This window comes from Lithobates pipiens, unplaced genomic scaffold (assembly GCF_037356315.1).
Source record: "Lithobates pipiens isolate NorthernLeopardFrog02 unplaced genomic scaffold, aLitPip1_a1.2 Scaffold_25, whole genome shotgun sequence".
Classification (NCBI taxonomy): domain Eukaryota; kingdom Metazoa; phylum Chordata; class Amphibia; order Anura; family Ranidae; genus Lithobates; species Lithobates pipiens.
In genome coordinates this window covers 156486363-156510416 of record NW_027507787.1, presented here as the reverse complement: position 1 = coordinate 156510416, position 24054 = coordinate 156486363, and the positions used below count along the sequence as shown (strand labels likewise).

General features: G+C 41.4%; 1 protein-coding gene across 1 annotated transcript in view; it reads left to right on the top strand.

Annotated features, from left to right (window-relative positions):
• The window catches only part of SHOC2 (SHOC2 leucine rich repeat scaffold protein), a 77239-nt gene that overhangs the window by 10807 nt on the left and 42378 nt on the right, over positions 1 to 24054 (top strand). Inside the window, exon 2 of the mRNA XM_077455051.1 lies at positions 12860 to 12997. Within this exon, the coding sequence (XP_077311177.1) occupies positions 12860 to 12997 (138 nt within the window). The remainder of the gene's footprint in view (positions 1 to 12859; positions 12998 to 24054) is intronic.

The window sequence follows — 24054 nt, the reverse complement described above, 5'->3', positions numbered from 1 at the left end:
CAAAGAATCGCATGTGGATTGACCCGGAATATGATAAGATTCCTGTCTGAATAGCATGCTGTTCTCTCCCTTTGAATTATTCAATACTAAAGGCAAAAACTTATTTTCTTCTTGCATAGAAATAAGAGACCTGGTTGCAGCACCACAGGGTAGTTTTTTTTCTCTTTTTTTTTTTTTTTTCTTTTATATTTTTTGATGGGAGCAGCCAGGGGAAGCTGCGGATCTAAATTACATTTTAGACCTCAGATCTTCTTTAGGATCATGTGGGGCAGGATGAGATGGGACCACTTTTTGGGTTGTCCTTCATCCTCCTCTTTCAATAGTTATTTGGTTATAACAAATAGTGAACACGCAAAAGTTACGCCCACGCCAGGCTTAGCATTGAAGTGATAACAAGAGTTGGCTTGAAGACTTTTCTCTAGTTTGTGATGTGGGGGGAAAAAATCCCATCTAATGTGTCAAGACCAAATCATGTTGGCTATAATTTAAGACCATGATTTTTCCTACTAGGTGTATAAAAGGAAAAAAAAGGACTTGCATACTATAGGTTATCGGTCAGGCAATGATCTTCTTAAAGTATGGCTAAAGATGATACTTTTAGTTGTGATGTATGTGGTGGAGAGGGATTGGAACATCTGTCAGGTGTGTGTTGCTGTGTGTGCCCCCCATTAGGCAGATTTGAAAATCTGCCAACAAGCACACTAGTTTTGGTGACAACCAAAGATTTCCCTACTTTTTAGGGACTTCATCTTACTTCCTTTTTTGTTTTGTTTGTTTTTTTACTATGCGACAGGAAGTAAAGGAAAGTCACTCCAATAGGATGACAAAAAAGAAACCTGACAAGTTCTAATACTTTTTACTATATCCAAAATGAAAAGTTTACCTTTTTAGTTCTACTATATTTCATGTAGTCCAACTATTTCACTTTTCCAGCAGTCCCACTCCAGACTTATTTAGAATTCTTGAACTATTTATTTAGTTTACCTTCTCAGTTTGGTTTTTTGTTCACCCAGAATTTTTAAGCTTTGACTAACCTCTTTTGTAGGCAAAAAGCAAAACAAATGCAAAATTGTCCAGAGTGTTTTTTTTCACTCTAAAATAAATATTTGCAAGGTCTTGTCGTTTTTTTTTCTTCACAAATAGAGCTTGGTGGTATTTCATCTTCACTGCATTTTTTTTTCTTTGTTTTTAAATGAAAAAAAAGACAGAAAATGTAGAAATATCTAATAAAAAAATAAAAAAAATTCTTCATACATTTAGGCCAAGAATAAATAAAATAAAAAAATCCCAATAAGCGTATATTGATTGGTTTGCGCAAAAGTTATAGCGTCTACGAACGTTTATTTTTTTTATTTTTCATTTTTACTATTAATGGCATTGCTCAGCAACTTATAGCGGGACTTTGATATTGTGGCGGATATTCTGAAATTAACTGACACTTTTTGGGGACCAAAGAACCACCGGAGGGTAGCGGGAGGTAGGGATTTCCCTCCTGCTCCCTGTAACAATCAAGCAGCTGAACAGCCACTCGATTTGTTATGGTGCACAGTTGCAGGCATCATTTCAGATATAGTAAGGGCTGGGCTCAGCCCTTCCTTCTCTGAGCTGGCTGCTCAGCTTTCGGCTAATTTCCAGCTCCTATCTCTCCACAATGACTCACCTGTTGATATCCTGCTCGTCAGTCCTACCTACTTAAGCCATCCGGCCCACATGGTCTCTGCCTTTCGCCTTGGTCACATCTCTTGAGACGCTCTCCTGTGTTGCTGTTAAATACTTTAAATACTGCTTGGCTGACATTCCTTCTGGCTCCAGATCCTGCTTGATACGCTCATCTCTGGCTCCCTGGTGTTTTGGCTTGTCTATCTGTTTCGGTTCCTGAATTCTGGCTATGTTTTGACTAAGTTTTTACTCTGTTTACCTTTGTTATTAATCAAGTGTAATTTAACTATTTCTACCTCATTCTGATTCATGGTTTGTGCCAGATATCCCCACTCAAAGCCAAGGATGTCATATGACGTACCTTGGTTGGCAAGTGGTTAAGCTATATTTTCCTTGAAACCTCCAGAGGGCTGTGAGCAGGCTTTAGTCACTTCTACCCACATCTAAAGCAGGGACTGTAGGTCAACAGAGATTCAAATTTAGTTATGCTGTATTACGTCAGTGAAATAGAAGGTCCTGTGCTTTCCATTCAAAGACTTTGAGAGTTCTTTGCCGCTCCAAGAAAAACCTTTCGCAGTGCACCTCAAAGGAAGTGTAAATGTCATTGTTGATTTCCTGAGTTTGGGGGTCCTGGAGAAAACAAATGTTTCCTGAACAAAGACCTTTTCAACATGATTGTGTCACAAAGTAGGTAGGCAGAAATTGGCTTATTTGATTCCAGGAAGAATGCAAAGCTGAGGAATATTTTTGTTAAATCTTGTGGACAACTCAGGTTCTATTCACTTTCAAGTTTGGTCTTTCATTTTTGGGTGCGCATTCCCAGCTAGACTTGACAGTGTTCTTTTGGCCCCAGAAAACTTAAGTCTGTCGGCTTCTCTATCAGAAGACATATTTTCATCTTCAGATTTCAGAGCTTTTATGCTGGATCCTTTTGTATTTATGCAAAAGGAAAGATGCTTTAGCTATTTGCTTAGGTCCTGAGGGTCAGTCCCCAACCCTTTCGTCACTAGCGACTGGTTTAGTGGCTATTTTTTCTAGGGGAGTATTCACTGAGTTAGTCCACAGCTATGCCACAGTGTGCTTAGTTCCCTTTTACATCACAGCCCCCCTTTACATTATAGTGCCCTTTTACAGTGCAGTCCCCTGTAAATTATTGTAATGTGGACTGCATTGTAAAGGGGGCACTGTGATCTAAAGAGGACTGCACTGCTAAGGGGCACAGTAATGATTACAGTACAGTCCCCTTTTATACTACAGTGCCCCTTTACATTACTACGCCCCTAGCAATCACCATTCCCCTAGCAGTCATGGCCCCCCCTTCTTGTCTAATATCACAGTGGCCTCTGTAAATCTCTGCCTCCCCTGCACAGTACTATCTCTTGCAGGGCAGACTCAGTTATCAGCCTGTGTGTCCTCCCGCATCTGCCACCTGTCAATTATCAGCATAACAGGGGGGCCGGAGGAACTGCATATCTGGACAGAGGATGGGAGCTGCCAACTTTTTGTGTTGACAAGTGGGTGATTACCTGCTTGTTATTATGAAACGACTCCCGCTCTGTTTAGATCTCCAACTTCTCCTCTCCAACCCCCTGCAATTCTGATGGGTAGACATCGGGGGTGGGAGATACGGGAGAGGACACATGCTAAGTGACACGGCTGCACAGCAGGAAGTGAGCGGAGAGCACGGCCTGCAATAGCGCTGTCTGGACCCCGGTTGCTGCAATTTATCAAAGAATTTGGAATATGTATTGCTGACACAGCTACACTATGGCCAAAAGTATGTGGCCACCCTTTCATACCGAGTTCAGGTGTTTTGCCGCACCCAATGCATAAAATCGAGCAGATAGCCATAAAAAGATTATAGTTAATGCTATAGCATACAAAGACATAGACGATTGTGCGCTTCGATCCTTGTGACAGTTTAGGGTAGTGACAGTTTAGGGTAGTCCCCTTGTCTGTTCCAGCGTGTCCCTAGGCACAAAGCCAGGTCTAAAACAATATTTTTTAGAGTATGTTGTGTAGGAACTCAAGTAGCCTTCACAATGCCTCAACTAGGGCTGGGGAAAAAAAGAATCTATTTTAATCTTGAATCGAGTTGTGAGTTCAAATCGATTCAAATCTGAATAAAATCTTTTATTTTTTTTTTTTTTTTCCCCCTTCGGAATTTCTGTAGCAGGGGGGGCCGTCTTTTTGCAGTAGTGCACTACTGTCCATTTACATGGTTTCCTATGGGACGTGTTCACATCTATGGGTCAGGGACTTTTTTAAATGAAAAACTGTGCTTTTTTGGTTCAATATACTTCAATGGAGAAGCTGCAGAAAACCATATAATGCGTTTTTTGTTTTTGTTATTTATCTGCCCAACAACAAATTGGCCCAAAAACAAATTGGCGCAAAAACGCAAATTGCAGCAAAATCACATGTGCAAAAATCAAAACGCACATCAAAAAGCACTGCAGAAACAGATCAAAAGCAAACTGCATAGGTGTGTACCGAGCCTTATGCTGGCCACACAGATCAATTTTCAGATGAGAATATTCAGACAAAATCTGTACATTTGCTGAATGAAAGAAGGTTTGAAGTTTTCACTTGGTTTGTAACGTTCTGTTTTTAAAATGAATGTAATTTCTGAACGAAAACCACACATTGTCTTAAAATTCCTTTCACCAAGAAGTTTTCTATTTCCAAATTTTCACGTCGATTTGACCCCAATAATGATTAGAAAATTCAAACGAATGTTCTTTTAAATTGTTTTTTTTTTGTTTTTTATAGGACATTGATTTGTTTTTTAAATAAAAAAAAAAATTTGATCTGAGTCTATTTATCAGATTCAACCTTTTATATACAGTATATATCCTCTAGGGGGGTATATACAGTATATATTCTCTAGGGGGTATATACAGTATATATTCTCTGGGGGTATATACAGTATATATCTTGGGGGGTATATACAGTATATATCTTGGGGGGTATATACAGTATATATTCTCTAGGGGGTATATACAGTATATATCTTGGGGGTATATACAGTATATATCCTCTAGGGGGTATATACAGTATGGGCTGCAACTAATGATTATCATAATCGATTAGTTGGCTGATTATTGTTTAGATCAATCACTTAATAACCTTAAAAAAAAAAAGTGGGTCAAATTGGTGTTCATTTTCAACCACAGTGACAGGAAAATTTGGAAATAGAAAACTTCTTAGTGAAAGGAATTTTCAGACAATGTATGTGGTTTTCGTTCAGAAATGACATTCAGTTTAAAAACCGAATGTTGAAAACAAGTGAAAATTTCAAACAAAATTCTTTCGTTCAGCGAATGTACAAAGATTTTTCGTCTGAATATTCTCATCTGAAAATTGATCTGTGTGGCCAGCATAAGGCTCTGTACACACCTATGCAATTTGATTTTGATCTGTTTCTGCAGTGCTTTTTGCTGTGCGTTTTGATTTTTGCACACGTGATTTTACTGCAATTTGCATTTTTTTCATTTTCTTTGGGCAGATTACAAAACACAAATTTCTGCAAAAATGCATTACTTGCTTTTCTGCAGCTTCTCCATTGAAGTATATTGAACCAATAAAGCACCATTTTGCGTTTTTAAAAGTCCCTGACCCTTTCAGATGTGAATGTGTCCCATAGGAAACCATGTAAACGAACTGTAGTGCATTTCTGCAAAAAGCACCAATAAACACATAGATCTGAACCAATTAATGGAATTGATTACCATTTTCATAATCGATTAATTGGCCAGTAACATACTGGGGTTAAAACTAAAATGAGCCCTTTATAGTACAAAAAGAGCAAATAATCGCTACTGTAAATATTACTTTCACAACTCTATAGTAAAAAAAAAAAATGATCCCCTTACAGTAGTGATTATCTACTTTTTTTTCTACTATAAAGGGCTCATTTTAGTTTTTTTTTTAACCCTCATCATATTACTAAAAGTCTTAGACCTGGTTCACATCTGTGTTTATTGGTGCCTTTTGCAGAAATGTACTACAGATCATTTACATGGTTTCCTATGAGACACGTTCACATCTGAAAGAGTCAGAGACCTTTAACGCAAAATGGTGCTTTATTGGTTCAATACACTTCAATGGAAAAGCTGCAGAAAAGCATGTACCGTAATTCATTTTTGCAGCAATTTGTGGTTTTTAATCTGCCCCAAAAAAATGCAAATTGCAGTAAAATTATGTGCTCAAAAATCAAAACGTACAGCAAAAGGCACTGCAGAAACAGATCAAAATCAAATTGCATAGGTGTGTACCGAGCCTTATGCTGGCCACACACATCAATTTTCAGATGAGAATATTCAGACGAAAAATCTTTGTGCATTCGCTGAATGAAAGAATTTTGTTTGAAATTTTCACTTGTTTTTAACTTTCTGTTTTTAAAATGAATGTAATTTCTGAACGAAAACCACATACACTGTCTGAAAATTCCTTTGACTAAGAAGTTTTCTATTTCCAAATTTTCCTGTCACTGTGGTTGAAAATGAACATCAATTTGACCCACTGTTTTTTTATTTTTTATTTATTTTGTAAAGTTATTAACCGATTAATCAAAACAATAATCGGCCAACTAATCAATTATGAAAATAATCGTTGCAGCCCTACAGTATCTATCCCCTAAGGGGTTATATATACAGTATCTATCCTCGGGGTATATACAGTATCTATCCTCTAAGGGGGTATATATACAGTATCTCTTCAGTCTGTTCAGAGTGGATTTGATATTTTGCTCCCTAACCATATAGTTGGCTGTTTATATTTGCCACTGCATAGAGAATAAATTTCCTTTTTTTTTTAAACTTTACACTTTACATAACTAAATTATACACCACACTTTTTTTTTTTTAAGGTGATTAATCAAAACATTAATCGGCCAACTAATCCATTATGAAAATAATAGTTAGTTGCAGCCCTACAAATCTACGTACACTACAAACTGTATGATTGAATCAGTTTGGATATCGCCGTTTTGCTAACCCGATATCTTATTATTCTAAACTTTTATTTTGTTTGGGAATATTTAAAGATTCTAACTACCAGCAAGCATAAGTCCTTACATTTAAAGAGCATCTGTCATTTCAAATCCATCATGGCATCGCCTGTCAGCGGGCATCCGCTCGCCTGCTGCCACCATGTCCCTCACCTTGTCACTGCCGCATCACCAGCTGTCCCATTAAAGTGAATGGGACTGTTGGTGAGTCAACAGTGTCAAAGGAGTAGCTGCTGCAGGACAGAGATGACAGTTGCACTTTAAAACTTATGCTTTTAAATCAATCCTTTTTACTAGTGATTTAAATCAACTTGAGTTGGTTGTCCCTTATGCCACCAACATTTCTTCAATGGTATAATCTGGTTCAAAAACTATTGAAAGCAAGAAATTAGCATACCAACATAAGGGTAGTATACAAAAATTCTATAAAATACAGTCCCCCTGGCTTGCTGTCTATCCATTGCAGTTTTCTCCTGTTACCTGTTTTTATGATATTCTATCTGTCATTACTCGTGTAGATGTTTTCTGAATTTTTTTGGTTGGTGGCTTGATTTTGTGTACTGGCAAATGGGCTGAATTGACATACTTTGTGAATTATCTTACGTGTATTAGTGAGATATGTATATGGAACATACTGGTGTGTTTTTTTTTTTTTTTTTTTTTGTGTGTTTTTGTATTTTCACGGTTTTCTTTTCTTTTTCTTTGGTGTTGTATATTAAACAATAAAATAAATTCAATAAGGTTCAAATAAAAATAAAAACTTTCAGCCCTTATATGCTAGTCCTTAAAGGAGAAGTACAGCCAAAGCTCCTGTGGATCTACAGAAGTACAGCCAAATGAGTGCAATCTCTTCTGCACTCATGACCTGTTTTCAGAAGACGGGGCTAAAGCTTGCTATCTGCTCACATCACAGAGCTGGGGCAGGATTGCAATAGTATGATCGGGATGGGCCCACAACCCTGGACCAACACCCAGCTCGGCCTTTTAGCAAGCCACTGAGAGCCTGAGCCAGCCGCTCACAGCCCAGCGCTCCAGTGAGCAACTGTCAGTTACCAGCTCTTTGCTCATGGAGCTCGGAGAACCGAGCGATCAGCGGTATTTGAGATACACCGAAAATTTTGTCAGCCTATAACAGTGATGGCGAACCTTGGCACCCCAGATGTTTTAGAACTACATTTCCCATGATGCTCCACTACACTGCAGAGTGCAGGAGCATCATGGGAAATGTAGTTCCAAAACATCTGGGGTGCCAAGGTTCGCCATCACTGGCCTATAACATATCGGCCGGAAATGGCGTTTTCTGTTTTTTGCCGATAAAGAAAAAGGTGCTGATAAATGGCTGCGATTTTACTGCGCTTATCGTTTTTCATAGTTGTGTAACTCGAAAAAAAGGCATCAAAACTATAACATGGGTGTGTTATTGATGCGTTCTTGTTGCATTTCCAATTAATTTCAATGGGAAGGGGCATTTTCTTTAACTGACCAAAAATGCAGCAAGCAAGATTTTTAACACCACAACAGAAGCGCAATGGACCGGTGTAAGGACATGCATAGAATTTTTAAAGGGATGCTTTTTTTAGGTGTAGCCCCTTATTTTCTATGAATCGGTTTGTTTTTCAGTAACCCACTTTGAAATTCTTAGCCACTTCTAACATTTCATGATTGTTGAAGAATTTTTCACTTTTCAGCCCCAAACCCCCACTTGGCCAGCAGCACTAACTAAATGTGAAGCCTTGCACTGTGCTTGAATGTGCAGCCCATGGCTTCTATTTACCTTTCTCAATGCTGGCCCTGGATTGTATGGGTATCAGCAGTCCACTGATGTGGATTGTCAGTTCCATAATTGGGAGGGAAAACTATGTTAGCAGAATGAAAGTTTGGTCAGTCATGTGACTTGAGCTCCCCACCTATCGGTGTTCTTGGCAGCATTATGTAGACTCATTAGACCACAGATGCCACACAATTTTATATATGTATGTATGTATGTATGTATGTATGTATGTATGTATGTATATATAAAATATGTGTGTGTGTATGTATATATAAAATATGTGTGTGTGTATGTATATATAAAATATGTGTGTGTGTATGTATGTATGTATGTATGTATGTATGTATGTATGTATGTATGTATGTATATATATAAAATATGTGTGTGTGTGTATATATATATATATATAAAATATGTGTGTGTGTATATATATATATATATATATATATATATAAAATATGTGTGTGTGTGTATATATATATATATATATATATATATATATATATATATATATATATATATATATATATATATATATATATAAAATATGTGTGTGTGTATGTATATATATATATATATATATATATATATATATATATATATATATATATATATATATATATATATATATATATATATATATATATATATATCTCTCTCTCTCTCTCTCTCTCTATATATATATATATATATATATATATATATATATATATATATATATATATATATATATATATATATATCTATATCTATATCTCTATATCTATATATCTATATCTATATATCTATATCTATATATCTATATATATATATATATATCTATATCTCATAAAGTGCTGATGGCAAATCTACGTAGCTACTGTGAATAGATTTTTGACCTTCACGGCTGTTATGTCCAAGTTTATCTTAAAAGCAATGGTAAGTGTTCTCCTTTTTATTGCTTTAGTTTACTGCTGAGAATTTTTTTTTATCTTGACATGGCTTCAGCTTTCTTGCTATTATCGCTAGGAATAAGTAAATATAATATAGGTCTTTCAAACCAGGAACTTAGCTGAAAGAATCAGCAGTAATTGCATTGTGGTTGTATGCAATGTTGCTGAAAGAAAAGCTGAAAAATGCAGGTATGTTTACATTAAATTTAAAGGCAAATTGAAGCTTGTATATAATCTGATTACCGTAATCCTTGATTACATTATTTAATCATAGACACCACACTAAAACATGTAGGCAGAAGTGACCATTAAAGCACATGTAGATGTTAACAAAGACCTAAAGTGCCATGTCAGACAGGTGATTTGTATAGCACAGAATAACCCGCTCAGTTGGAAGTTGCGCAGCCCCACCCAGGACCGCCACTTTCTAACATTGACACAATACGAAGTTAGCAAAGATTTTAAGTAGTTTGGACTAAGTTGGTCCAAATACTTTTTACTTCACTAAGCGATGCACCAACTGTATAAACTGTATGCACCCTCGGCTACAAACCATATACAGCGATGTTTTCCGGAAGTTCCCGTCCCGCTCCTGAAACAAAATTGAGTCAGACTGAGCATTGCTCAGTCATTCACAAGAGCTTTGTATTCTATGAATGACATGCAAAGCTTCCTTTTGATTGGCCTGATGTCATCCACCCTTCCCTCGGCCATAGCCAATCGGAAGAAACTTTGTATTTATTAATAGAATACAAAGCTTCCTGTGAATGACTGAGCAGTGCTCAGCCCAAAATGATTTTGTTCCAGATGAGGAATTTGGAAGCTCCAATCCCACTGCTGGAACACAGCCCTCTGTATACTGTATGTAGCAAAGTCTACATACAATGAACACCTACTGCATATGTTGGTGCAGTTGAAAGTTTGGTTGGACCAGGTTGGTCCAAATTAAATATTTAAAGGATAAGTTCAACTTTTTCTAAAAAACACAATTGCAGGTAAAAAAAAGTTTTTTTTTTTAATTTATTTTTTGGATCCTGTAAAGCATTGCACCCACGATCAGCAGAACATGGGTGCAATCTCAGGCCCCTGCGAACGGTAGCTGTTTGCCCGTAGGCAGTTAGGCCCCTTTCACGTTACCGTGTCTTGAAAGTCGTGCAATTTTGCCGTGATTTCAAGGAATGCGCGTGTAAACTTGAGGTCTATGGATCTCAACTCGCATCAGTCAGACCAAAGTAGTACAGGGATTACTTTAAAATTGTTGCGACTTGAAGTCGTACAGATATGGTTGTCATTAGGAATCGTGGGTTACGACTTATGGAAAAGTTGCACAAGTGTGAAAGGGGCTTTACTGAGTGACAGGAAGAATTAATAAATTACAAGAAAGCTCACCAGTGCTCTGAAATTTCACTGAGAACTACACGCTGTCGCCTGCAAAGGCTATCGATACTTGTAGTTCATTCACTCGCAGACCTCTGTGAATGCATGCCATTGCTGTGTGGGTGGACCCTCGCATGGTCGCATTCTTTTCAAATTTTGACTGCGGGTGCGGAGAGAGCATCCCCCGATCCGCTGTCACAATTAGGAGGTCAGGGAGAGGCTGCAGGAGTCTAAAAATGTTCCCAAAGGTGAACTTATCCTTTTAAACTTCACTAAAACATGGCGTTGTATCCTGATCTAATAAAGTTAGATGTGATCTGTTTCCTTGGTGTTCAACTTCTTGCTTTCCTATAAAGTTCATATAGTGCAGGTGGGTTTCCTTTGGTTGGTACCCGCATGGAGGATTTTCAGTACAGGCTTGGAGCCGTGCCATTTCTCTACATCTCTAAAGAGATTCATTTCTGTTATGAATTGCTAATGCCCACAATCAAAAGTGATTTGTAGCTAGTGATTTTAATCAGTGGAGTCGCTGCCAATTTATCTCTAAGAAATGATTGTCGTTGCTATAATTTAAACTAGCACTATAGCATTGGGTTAGTGTGCTCTGCTACAAATCACTCTTCTGTCATTTGTAGGTAAGCCATAGAAGCAAAGGAAGTACAGTTATTGGTAATCTTGATGTAAAATGCCTCTCCCAACACCATAGCTGAGTCTAGAGTTCCCGTTTAATTTTTTCCCTTCCTATTCTACATCTCGGTGCTGCTGATCCCCCTGCCACCAATTTTAGCCACTTCATTTGTTTTCATTCAGTTCAACATTGGCTGTACATTGTTGCTGTGGGTCGTTTTTTCATTGCGACAACGGAGAACCGTGGCAGAGCAATGTGTCAGCATGGCTGCTTGTAGGCTGCATACGACAGGGTAATCTTGCAGGAGCACAACTGAGATACAGGAGCAAAGCGTTGTCACCCCATAACAGCAAGTGCCTGAACTAGGACCTTCATGGCAAGGACTATTTTTAAAGCCCTACTCCAGGATAGTCTCCCTCTGCCCAGCCCTCGCTCCAGCACAGACTGGATTTAGATATTTCCAGAAAAGGAGAGGGCTGTGCTATTACTCAGTCTCTCAGCTCAATCAAACTTTTTTTTTATTTTTTTTTGCAATTTCAGGAACACATTACAAGTGAATAAAAGTTATTTATGGAATGGACAAATGTTACAAGTAGGACTTCAGAATGTGTGTGTGTTTTTTTTATCCTGCAATTTAAGAATGTTGCTGCCTACAAACCCATTTAAACAATTGCTTCCCAGCATGTGGAAAATATTTGGGAAGGCCATTATCTATTCCATCATGACTGTGCCCCTATGTGCAAAGCCAGCTCCAAATAGTCATGATTTGACCAGTTTATGTGGTCAGGAACTCCGGTATCTTGCACAGAGCCCAGACCAGTGCTCTCGGCCAAACTGAGATCCTTTGGGACAAATTGCAACCACTTAATGACTGCCATATAGCAGATTTACTGCTACACAGTGGCCGTTCTGTGTAGAATTAGATGTGTGAGTGTGTGTGATTCTGCCCTTTCCTCCTAGTGGATACGCATGCACTGCTTCTGCTGGGATTTGTTGCAGCAGAAACCGATCAAGGTGTGACGGCCAATGTATGTCTGCTGGCACCCACGAATCATCCGGGAGACACGGGATAGAGTACTGAATATGTAAACAAGACGGAGCTCCGTTCTGACAGCGAGGATGTGATGGAGTTTTCTCTGAAAAGCAGGGAATAAAGTCCATCACATACCTTTAGTAAAGTACATTTTATTTGAGTACAGTGTTGTGCGACTGTGCAATTGTCAAACTAAAACCAAGCTGCATAGCAAAAAACAGCCTGGTCATGATGGGGGGGGGGGGGGGGGGGTAATGCCCATAGTTTTGGAATGAGTCCACCAAGAAGCTCATGTGTGCCTAGTTACATGGCCACAAAGTTTTTCATGTTTGCCTTTCTGGTGTGGCACATCAACCCTACTGATAACTACATTTGTACTGGGTAAGGGGTTGTTGGGTCTTAACAAGCTGGGTGTGTATTCATTGTCTGTGTTTTGTGGTCCTTGCAGGGGAATTGTGTAACCTCATCACACTGGATGTCGCTCACAATCAGCTGGAGCATCTTCCGCAAGAGATTGGGAACTGCACCCAGATAACCAACTTGGATCTGCAGCACAACGAGCTCTTGGACCTGCCAGACACAATAGGTAAACTACATGCATGTATACCCTGTGTGAGCATTGGGGGGATTTCCAGGTACCATTGGAATGTGTTTTTTTTTTTTTTTTCTTTTTGGAAAATGAACTTTGCTCGCTTTAGGATTGCATTTGTACAGGCCATGTCACTTTGCATCTGTGTGAGAAAGTCAAATATTACTATGCTAAGACTTTTTCAGATTAATTGGTCAGATCAATAAAGCTTAAAGTGGAGGGCCACCAAAAAAAAAAAAATGCCTTCATAAAATAATTTTTTTTTTTTTTTTTCACTTACCTGGAACGTGTTGCTAGGCAGTCTTCCTAATCTGCCTCTTCCTATTCCGAGGCGCTTCCTCCTCTTCGGTGAGTGGCCCTGTTTCCTTCTGGGACATGTGTGTGTGTCCCAGAAAACAATGGGGCCATTCACAATGCGCCGCGCAACTCACGCATGTGCAGTAGGAAATGGGCGGTGAAGCCGCAAGGCTCCACTGCCTGTTTCCTTTTGTTAGGATGGAGGCGCCGGCAGCCGATCCGATGGACGGATTGGCCTTGGGGTGGCCGAAATTGCGGGATCGTTGGACAGATCAGTGTCCTTATTAAGAGTCAGCAGCTACAGTGTTTGTAGCTGCTGACTTTAAAAAAAAAAAAAACTCGGGGAGAAACCTGCCTAGTGAGTGCAATGTTAGTACAGCCCATTGGCTGCATGTACTTCAGGAATTGGGTGTGTGTGTTCTGCCAGTGGCAGGGGACGGGCTGTCTTCCAGGACTGGGTGGCGGTCATATAATAACATGTAAGCTCTACTCACTCCTGAAAAACTGTGAGCCCAGCTTGGGGATTTTGGGGGCGGGGGAGTAGAATGACCCTGTTGCTCTGACGAGGACTGCCAGCATTGGACCAAGGAGGAAGTCAAGAACAGCCCTGGAGCATGAAGGTAGGGGAACATTGGCAAAGTTAGCATTGCTAAAACTTACAAATGGCAACCTCTCTGTGTATTCTCTCTTTGGGAATCTTGAGAGGACCCAAACTATCTCGGTGAACCGCAGGAGAAAAGAAGAAAAGATCAAAGGATTTTACTCTGCTTGCCTTCTTACTTGATTTTGTAATGGCTTTACCAAAGCAGCTAAGTGGGAAGTGGTAATAGTGGAAGTTAAAAAAAAAAAAAAAAAAAAAAGTGTTTAGCTAATATAACCAACCACAAATGCAAATTCCCTGCCTTTCTTACATAGGCCCATTTCCTTAAAGTGGTTGTAAACCTCACACATGAAATATGAATAAAGCATATCCATCTATGTGTACTTTTCTCAATTAAGAGCACTTAGGGCTTGTTTACACTTGATTCAGAATGTGGCATTGGATAAACTTAAAGCATCTGCATGCCAGTCAAAGCCCCTGTCACTAAATAAAATGGTTACCTTATGGTTACTGTTCACATGGTGTGTTTTCTTTACTTCAGTTCAAAAATGATACTCCTATGTCACTCTGTGCGTCAGTCTCCATGGAAAGTCTGACAATGCTTGCTTACTGCACCTGAATCTTCTGAGTTTATTTTATTTTGGAGGTATTGCAGGTATGAGATGTCACAGAATGCACTGGGAAACCAATGGGCAGACCGTAAATATGTCATCAGTCACGTCTGGCTCATGTGTATATACTCTGGAAGTGTCTGGCGAGCTTTCTAAGCTCTGCTTAGAAAGCTCAACGGACCTAATTTCACACCCAACACCCCCCCCCCCTTTTTTTTTCTCCTTCCTATGGGCAAAAGTAGAGAAGGGAAAACTTCAGATAAACAGGTACAACTTATGTAACAGGATTTGTTTCATCTATCACCTGAGGATAGTCCCTTCACTTGGTATATGTAAGGGTTTACAACCACTTTAAATCAAAATACGTGTGGAAACCTAATACTGCATGTGTTATGCAGTTGTCCTGAAGACTTGGGCGTTTTATAACAAGCGTTACATGGTGATTATAATTGTGTCCTGCGAGAAGCAAAATTAAAATGTAATTCTGCCTTGAGTATGCTGTCAAGAATATACGGAGCTGAGAATTATTCCCATCTCCAGGCAAATATTAAAATGTATGTTGTCATGGCAGATACTGCTTGCACAGTTTGAGTTAAAGCGGAGGTCTGAGTTAGTCAGCAGCTACAAATACTGCAGCTGCTGACTTTTAAAATATGGACACTCACCTGTCCAGGGTGCCCACGATGTCAGCACCCAAAGCCGATCTGACTCTCTGGTGGAGGCGCCACCAGCTTCCGTAAGGGAAACACAAATGAAGCCTTGAAGCTTCACACCCTAGTTCCCTACTGCGCATGCGCAATCCCACTGATCCCTGCTGTCTTCTGGGACCTGTGTGCCTCCCAGAAGACGGCGGAGGTGGGGGGGGGGGGGCAGAGGAGGCGCCGAATATGGCATGGATATCCGGATATCTATGCCTGGAAGTGGGTTCAAATACCTGGATTATACAGGTATCTGCTCTCCCCTCCCCACTGAAAGGTGGCAAATGTGACACTGGGGGGGAAGAGAGATTCTGAAGAGTTCCATTTTGGGGTGGAACTCCGCTTTAAGCTGCAATTTTCGAATAGAGTGATGAATAGTTAGACTCTCCAGTTTTCACAGCTGTCTGCATGTCCTGAGGGGAAATCTCATTCTTTGTCACCAGGGCAGGATCCCCTTCATGAGATGAGACTACACTTGCTGTGCCAGTGACAAGGGTCAATGGAGAGATTCCACTGTCTACGATGGTGACATCTTTTTTTTTGGACAGTTGATCTCCCCATCTCGGTGAAACGCCAATAAATGCTTCTAACCCTTCCATACTCCTTCTAAAATTAACAAAAAAAAATTCTTATCGTATATCACGGGACACAGAGCCATAGTAGTTACTATTTGGGTTATAGGCCACCTTCAGGTGATGAACCCTAAGACAAAAAGTGTACTCCCTATATAACCCCTCCCACTAATGGGAGTACCTCAGTTTTTTTGGCAGTGTCTAAGGTGTTGGTCACAAGTGAAGATGTGCTGTGCTGAGCTCCACTGGAGCAATCCTTGCTGGGGCTAGCCATGCAGCCAGATCTGTTCAAAGTGTATTTTTGGCCAAATTGAATGGTAGTGGAGCCTTGTGGCTTCATTTCCCGGTTCCCTACTGCGCCAGTCGCGCTGCGCAATAAGGATGGTCCCCGCTGTCTCTGGGATCCGTGTGTTTCCCAGCAGACAGCGGGGGACCTGCGGAAAGGGCCGTAAATATCCGCAGATTCTGCGGATATCTATGCTGGAAGTGGGTGCAAATACCTGTACAGTACAGGTACCTGCACCGCCCTCCCCCCTGAAAGGTGCCAATTGTGGCGCCGGAGGGGGGGGGAGGGTTCCAATGAGCAGAAGCTCCACTTTAGGGTGGAGCTCTGCTTTAAGGATTCCCAGCTCCCGAAGGGTTAACGGAACCCACTGTGTTACCACTAGGGGCTGTATAGAGCACATACCTTCTCAGGCTTCCTCAGAGAGCTCACAATGTGTCCGGAGCAGCAGCTTGCATTTCCTCCAGCCAGCAGCAGACCTTCGCTAAGACCCCTTTCACACTGGGGCGTTTTTCAGGCGCTTTAGCGTTAATTTTTTTTTTTTTAAGTGCCTGTAAAGTGCTTGAAAGAAGCCTCATCTGCAATCCCAATGTGAAAGCCCAAGTGCTTTAAGAGCCCTTTCACAGTGTCAGCCCCCGAAAAACACTTGTAATGCACCGCTTAAACTAGCAGCGCTTTACCAGCGCTTTTTGAGCGATATTGGGGCACTTTCAACCCCTGCTAGTGGCCAAATAAAGGGTTAAAAGCGCCCACAAAGTGCTGCTGCCAAAAGCGCTTTTCAGGCATTTTGCAGGCGCTTCCCATTGATTTAAATGGGAAGGTGTTGCTGTAGGAGCAATGTATTCACCGCTCCAAAAGCGCTGCAAAGAAGCTGCTTGCAGGACTTTTTGTGATGCCCTGCCACAGCGCCTCAGTGTGAAAGCACTTGGGCTTTTACACTTGGATTGCAGTTGTGGCTTCTTTCAGGCGCTTTACAGGTGCTTTTTTTTTTTAAAGCTAAAGCGCCTGAAAAACGCCCCAGTGTGAAAGGGGTCTGAGTCTGGGGGCGGGGGGGGGTTTCCTCCTCACCAGACGCCCCCCACCTGTGCTTTTTACTACCCCTCTTCAAGAAGCACTATAAAAAAAAGAATGGCACGCTGCACTACTCTGCGGCTTCCATGCTAGCCTTGCCATTTCTTCCCCTCTGCCAGATCCCATAGGATCAGAGGCCCGCGCTCACGCGGGAAAACTTTTTTTTTTTTTGAAGGAGAGGGGGGCTATAGGCGACAGAGGGTGGGGCTTAGCACAGCATTGGCGTCCTCCAACACCCAGTGCGGGAAGGTGTTTTTAAAAGCACTGGTGTTACTGCTACAAGCTGCGGAGGGACACGAGCAAGAGGGATGGTATGAAAAAGGTTTGGTGACACAGGCATTCCTTTTGACACATTTACTTTTGCATCATGAATAGCAGCAGCAGGGCTGGACTATTGCTCAAGCAGTGGATGCGTTTGTTCTGGTAGTAACTCTGCTTTGCGCATCAGGCTATGGTCGGAAGGGGTGTTAAAAGCACCTGAAAAAGGGCTCTAGAAAGACTTCTACAGTCACACGGAAGCCTCGAACTATCTTAAAAAAGATAGCATTCTCCCCTGAGAGTGATATGGCTGGTCAGATTGAGCCATCAGGGGCGTCGGGTGTTGCAGCTGCTCTTAACACTGCATCCCCTGTTTAAATTACTGAAGAGGTTTTTCCTCAACAATTTTAGGCTTGGAGCAAAAAACGTATGCTTTAAACTCATCCCAGGGTGGGACTAAGTGTAGCAGGTCCCCGTCCATTACTCAGGACCCTCATAATGAGGAACAATGAATTTCTCTCAGAGGACCAGGAAGAGGCTGATGACTCTTCTTCTGAGGAGCTTAATACGGAAGGCTCAGGTTCACAAGAAAGATTGTTGGTATAGAGTCTCACTAAATTGGTCCACTACACATTTTTTCTGCCAGTAGCGCAGTCAGTCAATGAGCCCACTTCTGGTTTGGGTTCACTAAAGCCTCCCCAAACTGTTCATGCTTTTCCTGTCCATTCATGGCTAAAAAAAGCTTATGTATTCTGAGTGGGAGCACCCAGATAGTTTTTTTTTTTCCCTCAAAAAGTTTTCAACACTTTATCCTATGGAGAAGGAGTTTAATAAGAAATGGGGAATTCCAGCAATTGACGCTGCTATATCCTCTGTGAACAAAAAAACGGACTTGTCCAGTAGACAATGCTCAAATGCTGAAGGATCCAACAGATACGTTGGAATTCCTTTTTAAAAACGATATTTCACTCGCAGATTCAGTGGTTCAGCCTGTGCTGGCACCGATCCGGGTAACTCAGTCCTTAAAGGACCCGTTTATAGAGGTACTCAAAATTAGTCCTAATCAGCAGGCCCAAGATTTGGCCAGGATATCAGAGGCGTTGTGTTTTACAGTAGACACTATGAAAGATTCTATTCTCCAGGCCTCACGGCTTATGCTAGGGCTGATACATGTGTGTAGAATCTTATGGTTGAAAAACTGGTCAGCCGAAGCGCCATGCAGTTTCCCATTTCACGGTGAACGGTTATTTGGAGACAATCTGGATAACTACAACCAAAGCATTTCTAGTGAAAAAGTTTCCTTTTACCAGTTAAGAAGTTTTAAGTGCTTTTCTTTTAGACAAGCTTCTTCTCCAGTGCGGGGAGCATAAGCCTCCAGGCGGTCATGATGGCCTCCACCGTCAGGTTCGAGGTGAGCCTCAGGGTCAGTCCCAGGGTCAAAAGAGGCCCTGGGGGAGGAAACACACAAAATGCTAAAACCTCCTTATGAAGGGGTGCCCCCACTCGCTCAAGTAGGGTGGAAGACCTCTGCAGTTTTCAAGAGTCTGGCAGGAACAATTTCAAGACAGATGGGTGGCTTCCTCCATATCTCTAGGTTACAAACTAGAGTTCTGAGAATTCCCATCTCCTCATTTTCTCAGATCAGAGATCCAGTAAAAAGGAAGCTTTTTTTTTTCTCTATCTTTGGATCAACTCTTGTCTGCGTGATATCGGTGGTCCCCTTGGAAGAGCGAGGATTAGTGTTTTATTCAAACCTTTTCACGGTACCAAAACCAAACGGAGATGTCAGACCCATTTTAGATCTCAAGGATCTAAACTGTTTTTCGAATATCTGCTTTTTTTCGCATGGAGTCAATCCGTTCAGTGGTCTCCATTCTACAAGGTGGAGAGCTCCTAGCATCAATCGACGTCAAGGATGCTTATCTCTATGTGCCCATTTTTCCTGCTCACCAGAAAATTCTACGTTTCAAGATAGAAAATCTTAATTTTCAGTTCGTAGGTCTACATTTCGGTCTAGCTACTGCACCTCAAGTGTTTACAAAGGTCCTGGCTCCTCCTTTAGCCAGGTTAAGGGCTCAAGGTATAACGATAATAGCCTACTTAGATGATCTACTCTTGCTAGATCAGTCGGTAGCCCGCTTAAACCAAAGTTTGGTCACTTTAGTCAGCTACCTGGAATACCTAGGTTGGATTCTCAACCTAGAGAAATCCTCCTTAAAACAAAACAATCAAGGAGATTGCATTACTTGGGTCTGATCATAGATACAGCTCAGAAGAGGGTGTTTTTGCCCCAGGAAAGGATCAGTTCCATAAGGGAACTGATTCAGTTGGTCAAAGCAAAGAAGAATCCTCCTATTCGACTTTGCATGAAATTGTTGGGAAAGATGGTGGCTTCATTTGAGGCCATTTCATTCAAGACTGCTGCAAAACAGTATCCTGTCAACTTGGAACAAGAAGGTCCAAGCTCTGGACTTCCCAATGCGTTTTATTTCCCAAAGTGCATCAGAGCCTCAATTGGTTGATATCCAATAATCTTCAAAAAGGAAAATCCTTTCTACCAGTTACCTGGAAGGTGGTAACAGATGCCAGCCTTCTGGGCTGGGGAGAAGTCCCGGAAGAAGCGTCTGTCCAAGGAAAATTGGTCCAAATCAGAAATTACCTTGCCCGTCAATATTCTACAGCTTTGGGCAGCACGCCTGGTCCTGAAGGCCTGGATGATCAGATTATGGAATTGTCCTGTCAGAATCCAATCTGACAATGCCACAACAGTGATCTACATCAATCATCAAGGGGGAACGAGAAGTCGTGCGGCCCAGAGAGGTGAATCCTATCTTGGGCAGAAGACAACATTCCTTGTCTATCAGCAATCTTCCAGGGATAGAGAATTGGCAGGCGGACTATTTGAGTCGCCAACAGTTGTTCCCGGGAGATTGGTCTCTTCACCCCGACCTCTTTCTGTCAATGTCAGATAGGGAATTCCGGATATGGATCTGTTTGCGCCCAGGTTCAACAAGATCAGCAACTTTTGTGTCAAGGACGAGGAATCCGATGGCATGCGTAACGGATGCCTTTGTTTTTTGTGGGTTCAGTTTTCACTGATCTATGCATTCCCTCCTGTTCTATTGCTTCCGCGCCGCCTTCGCAGAATCAAGCAGGAAAGGAAGGAGGTGATTGTGACCCAGAAGATCTTGGTTTTTCAGAGATCTCAAAGAGGCGGTAGGGGACCCATAGACCCTACCACTGTGGCCAGACCTTCTCTCGCAAGGTCCGGTATTCCATCCTACCTTACAAACACTAAATTTAACGGCTATTGAGACCCACATTCTAAAAGACTGTGGGCTGTCGGCATCAGTAGTTTCTACTTTGGTTAATGCTAGGAAGATGACCCTCCAGAGTCATATACTATAGAGTCTGGAAGGCATATGTCTGCTGGTGTGAATCCAGAGGTTGGCACCCCAGGACATATGTCATAGGTAGGATCCTTGAATTTCTGCAGATGGGATTATAAATGAAGCTGGCCTTGAGTACTATCAAAGGCCAGGCGTCGGCCTTATTGGTGTTCTTTCAACGACCACTTGCTTCACACTCTCTGGTTCGTAGCTTTATTTAGGGGGTAATGCGGACTAGGTCACCCCTGAACCCTTGGGCTTTAAATTTATTCCTGTCGCCATTACAGAAACAGCCTTTTGAGCCAATACGAGATTCCCTTCGTCCTCTTGATGAGGATATTACTTTATTTGGTTGCCATATCTTCTGCAAGAAGAGCATCAGAGTCGGCTGCTCTTTCTTGTAAATAGCCTTATTTGATTATTCATAAGGATAAGGTTATATTGCTGCTTCATCCTAATTTACTACCGAAGGTAGTGTCAGGTTTTCATTTAAACCAGGATACTGTTCTGCCTTATTTTTTTCCAGAACCTAGTTCTGTGGAAAAGAGGTCACTACATTCTCGATGTGGTGAGAGCTGTCAAGATCTATTTCAAGGTGACTGCTCAGATTCGAAAAACAGATGTTTTGTTTGTGTTGCCAGACAGTCCTAAAAGATAACAGGCAGTGTCGAAATCTACTATTTCTAAATGGATTTGTCAAGTGATTGTCCAAGCTTATGGTTTAAAAAGGAAAATGCCACCTTTTTCATATTAAAGCGCACTCCACCAGGGCTATTAGTACTTCCTGGGCAGTAGATGTAAAGGGTCATGAGGTTATCGCCTTTGGGCGCAGTGTACTGCAGGCTGCAGTAGAAGTCCTCCTAGTCTCTTATTGCCATATTTTTGTTTTGTCTCCCTCCCTTCAGTTGGCATTGCTATGGGACATCCCACATAGTAACTACTATGGCTTTGTCCCATGATGTACGATAAGAAAATAGGACTTTTAGAACAGCTTACCTTTTAAAATCCTTTTCTTTGAAGTACATCGCGGGACACAGAGGTCCCTCCCTTCTTTGATATACACCTTTATTGCTTTGCTACAAAACTGATGTACTCCCAGTAGTGGGAGGGGTTGTATAGGGAGTGCACTGTCTTGGGGCGTGCCAGTGTCCATCACCTGAAGGTGGCCTATAACCCACATAGTAAGTACTATGGCACAGTACTAAGAGTACTGTGTCCCGTGATGTACTTCAAAGAAACAGAAAAGCGTGTGGAAAATAAAACATGTTTATGCTTCAACACTTGCCTTCAATTTTGTGCTGTCCCTCACAAAAAGTATTCTCTGCCATTAGGTGTCACCAGTTACTGAGGCTGACTGACAGCATCATTTCACCCACTTTCTGAGACAAGGATGTTATTGATCCACTCCCATAACGCAGCTTGGGGTCAGAGTATTTGTGTATTGAATGGTGCCCACACAACATTATGTAAGCACCATTTTATGCTGTGGTAAGGGTCAGCAACTTTTTACCTTAAGTGCTGCATGTTTTGTTCTGTTAGGATAGTAAGAAGTGGCAGCAGCAGAGAACATGATGACTAGGGATGAGCTCAGGTGGGTTTAGACACAAGTCCTAGCCTGAGCTGTCCCACCAGGAAGTTGTCAAAGCAGACAGCCAATACTAGGTACCAAAGGCATGCCCCATATCCTCAGATATCGGGGTGGATTTGATTTAAGTCAATCGATTTTAAATCACCATTTAACCGCTTAAGGACCGCCTCACGCCGATATTCGTCAGCAGAATAGCATGGCTGGGCACAAGCACGTACAGGTACTTTGCCCTTTAAGTGCCCAGCCATGGGTCGTGCACGCACCGCCCTCGCGACCCGGTCCTGAGCTCCGTGGCCTCGGGACCGGTGGACCCGTTCACGCCGGTGTCCCACAATCGGGTCACAGAGCTGAAGAACGAGGAGAGGCGAGTGTAAACAAACCTCTCCTCGTGCTTCCTAGTGAGGCTGTCACTGATCGTCTGTTCCCTGTTATAGGAAAAGACTATCAGTGACGTCACACGCCAAGCCACGCCCCCTACAGTTAAAAAAACACTTAACCCCTACACTGCCCCCTAGTGGTTAACCCCGTCACTGCCAGTGACTTTTTTACAGTAATCGGTACATTTTTAATCGCACTGCTCTCTGTATTAATGCCAATGGTCCCAATAATGTGTCAAAATTGTCTGTCTGCCATAATGTCGCAGTCACAATAAAAATCACTGATCGCCGCCATTACTAGTAAAAAAAAATTAATAAAAATGCCATAAAACTATCCCCTATTTTGTAGACCCTATAACTTTTGCGCAAACCAATAGCCGCTTATTGCGATTTTTTTATTTTTTATTTTTTTTTATTTTTTTTTTTTTACCAAAAATATGTAGAAGAATGGGTATCAGCCTAAACTGAGGGAAAAAAAATGTGTTTTTAGATATTTTTGGGGGATATTTATTATAGCAAAAGTAAAACAATTTGTATAATTTAGGGGCGCTCTGAATTAATTACTATAAAAGTGTAAAATTGTTCAAAACGTATCAATAAGCAAAAATAACATTAATAGAACATCTTCGAATCGTGATCTAATCACCATACAAAAAAACATATAAATTACACCAAGGACTAATTGACATTCAATCATATGAAAAGCCCCAATATAAGTGTCTTTATAAAGTCCTTGATGGAAATTCTCGGATGACCCAAGTGCAAATAAAAATATTATAAACTGTGGTATAGCAGCAGATCCAAAGGGCTCACGACTCCCTCCACCAAGAAAACAGCACCACACCACTCGTAAAGATACAAGTCCAAACTGCTTACCAGATTTGTTTGACCACTTTAATTAAAAAGTAATGCCTGCTCATATAGATGCTGGTGGAAATAACACAGGATAATATGTCCCCCTTCGCAGACTCAGGCGGTATATATAAAAGAACACAAAAGGATCCATAGCGTGATACTGATTTTAATAAAAAAAATATATAAAACAGACAGCCAAATGGCTCCTTACGTGGTTGTGTGCCTGATCCGGCACTGGGGCTGCTCGCCTTGAGAGAACACACTCCGATCGATCAGCGTATCCCTTCCACAATAGCTGGTATGGTGTGTGTTCCAGGCCGTCAAACCGACAACCAGACAGCCGGAAATGGCATCAGAGGCGTGACCAGGTACCGCTCCGACATACGTTTCATTGTTAACGTCCTCAGGAAGCACTTCTGACGCCATGTATACCCTGGCATGTATACAAGGGGCA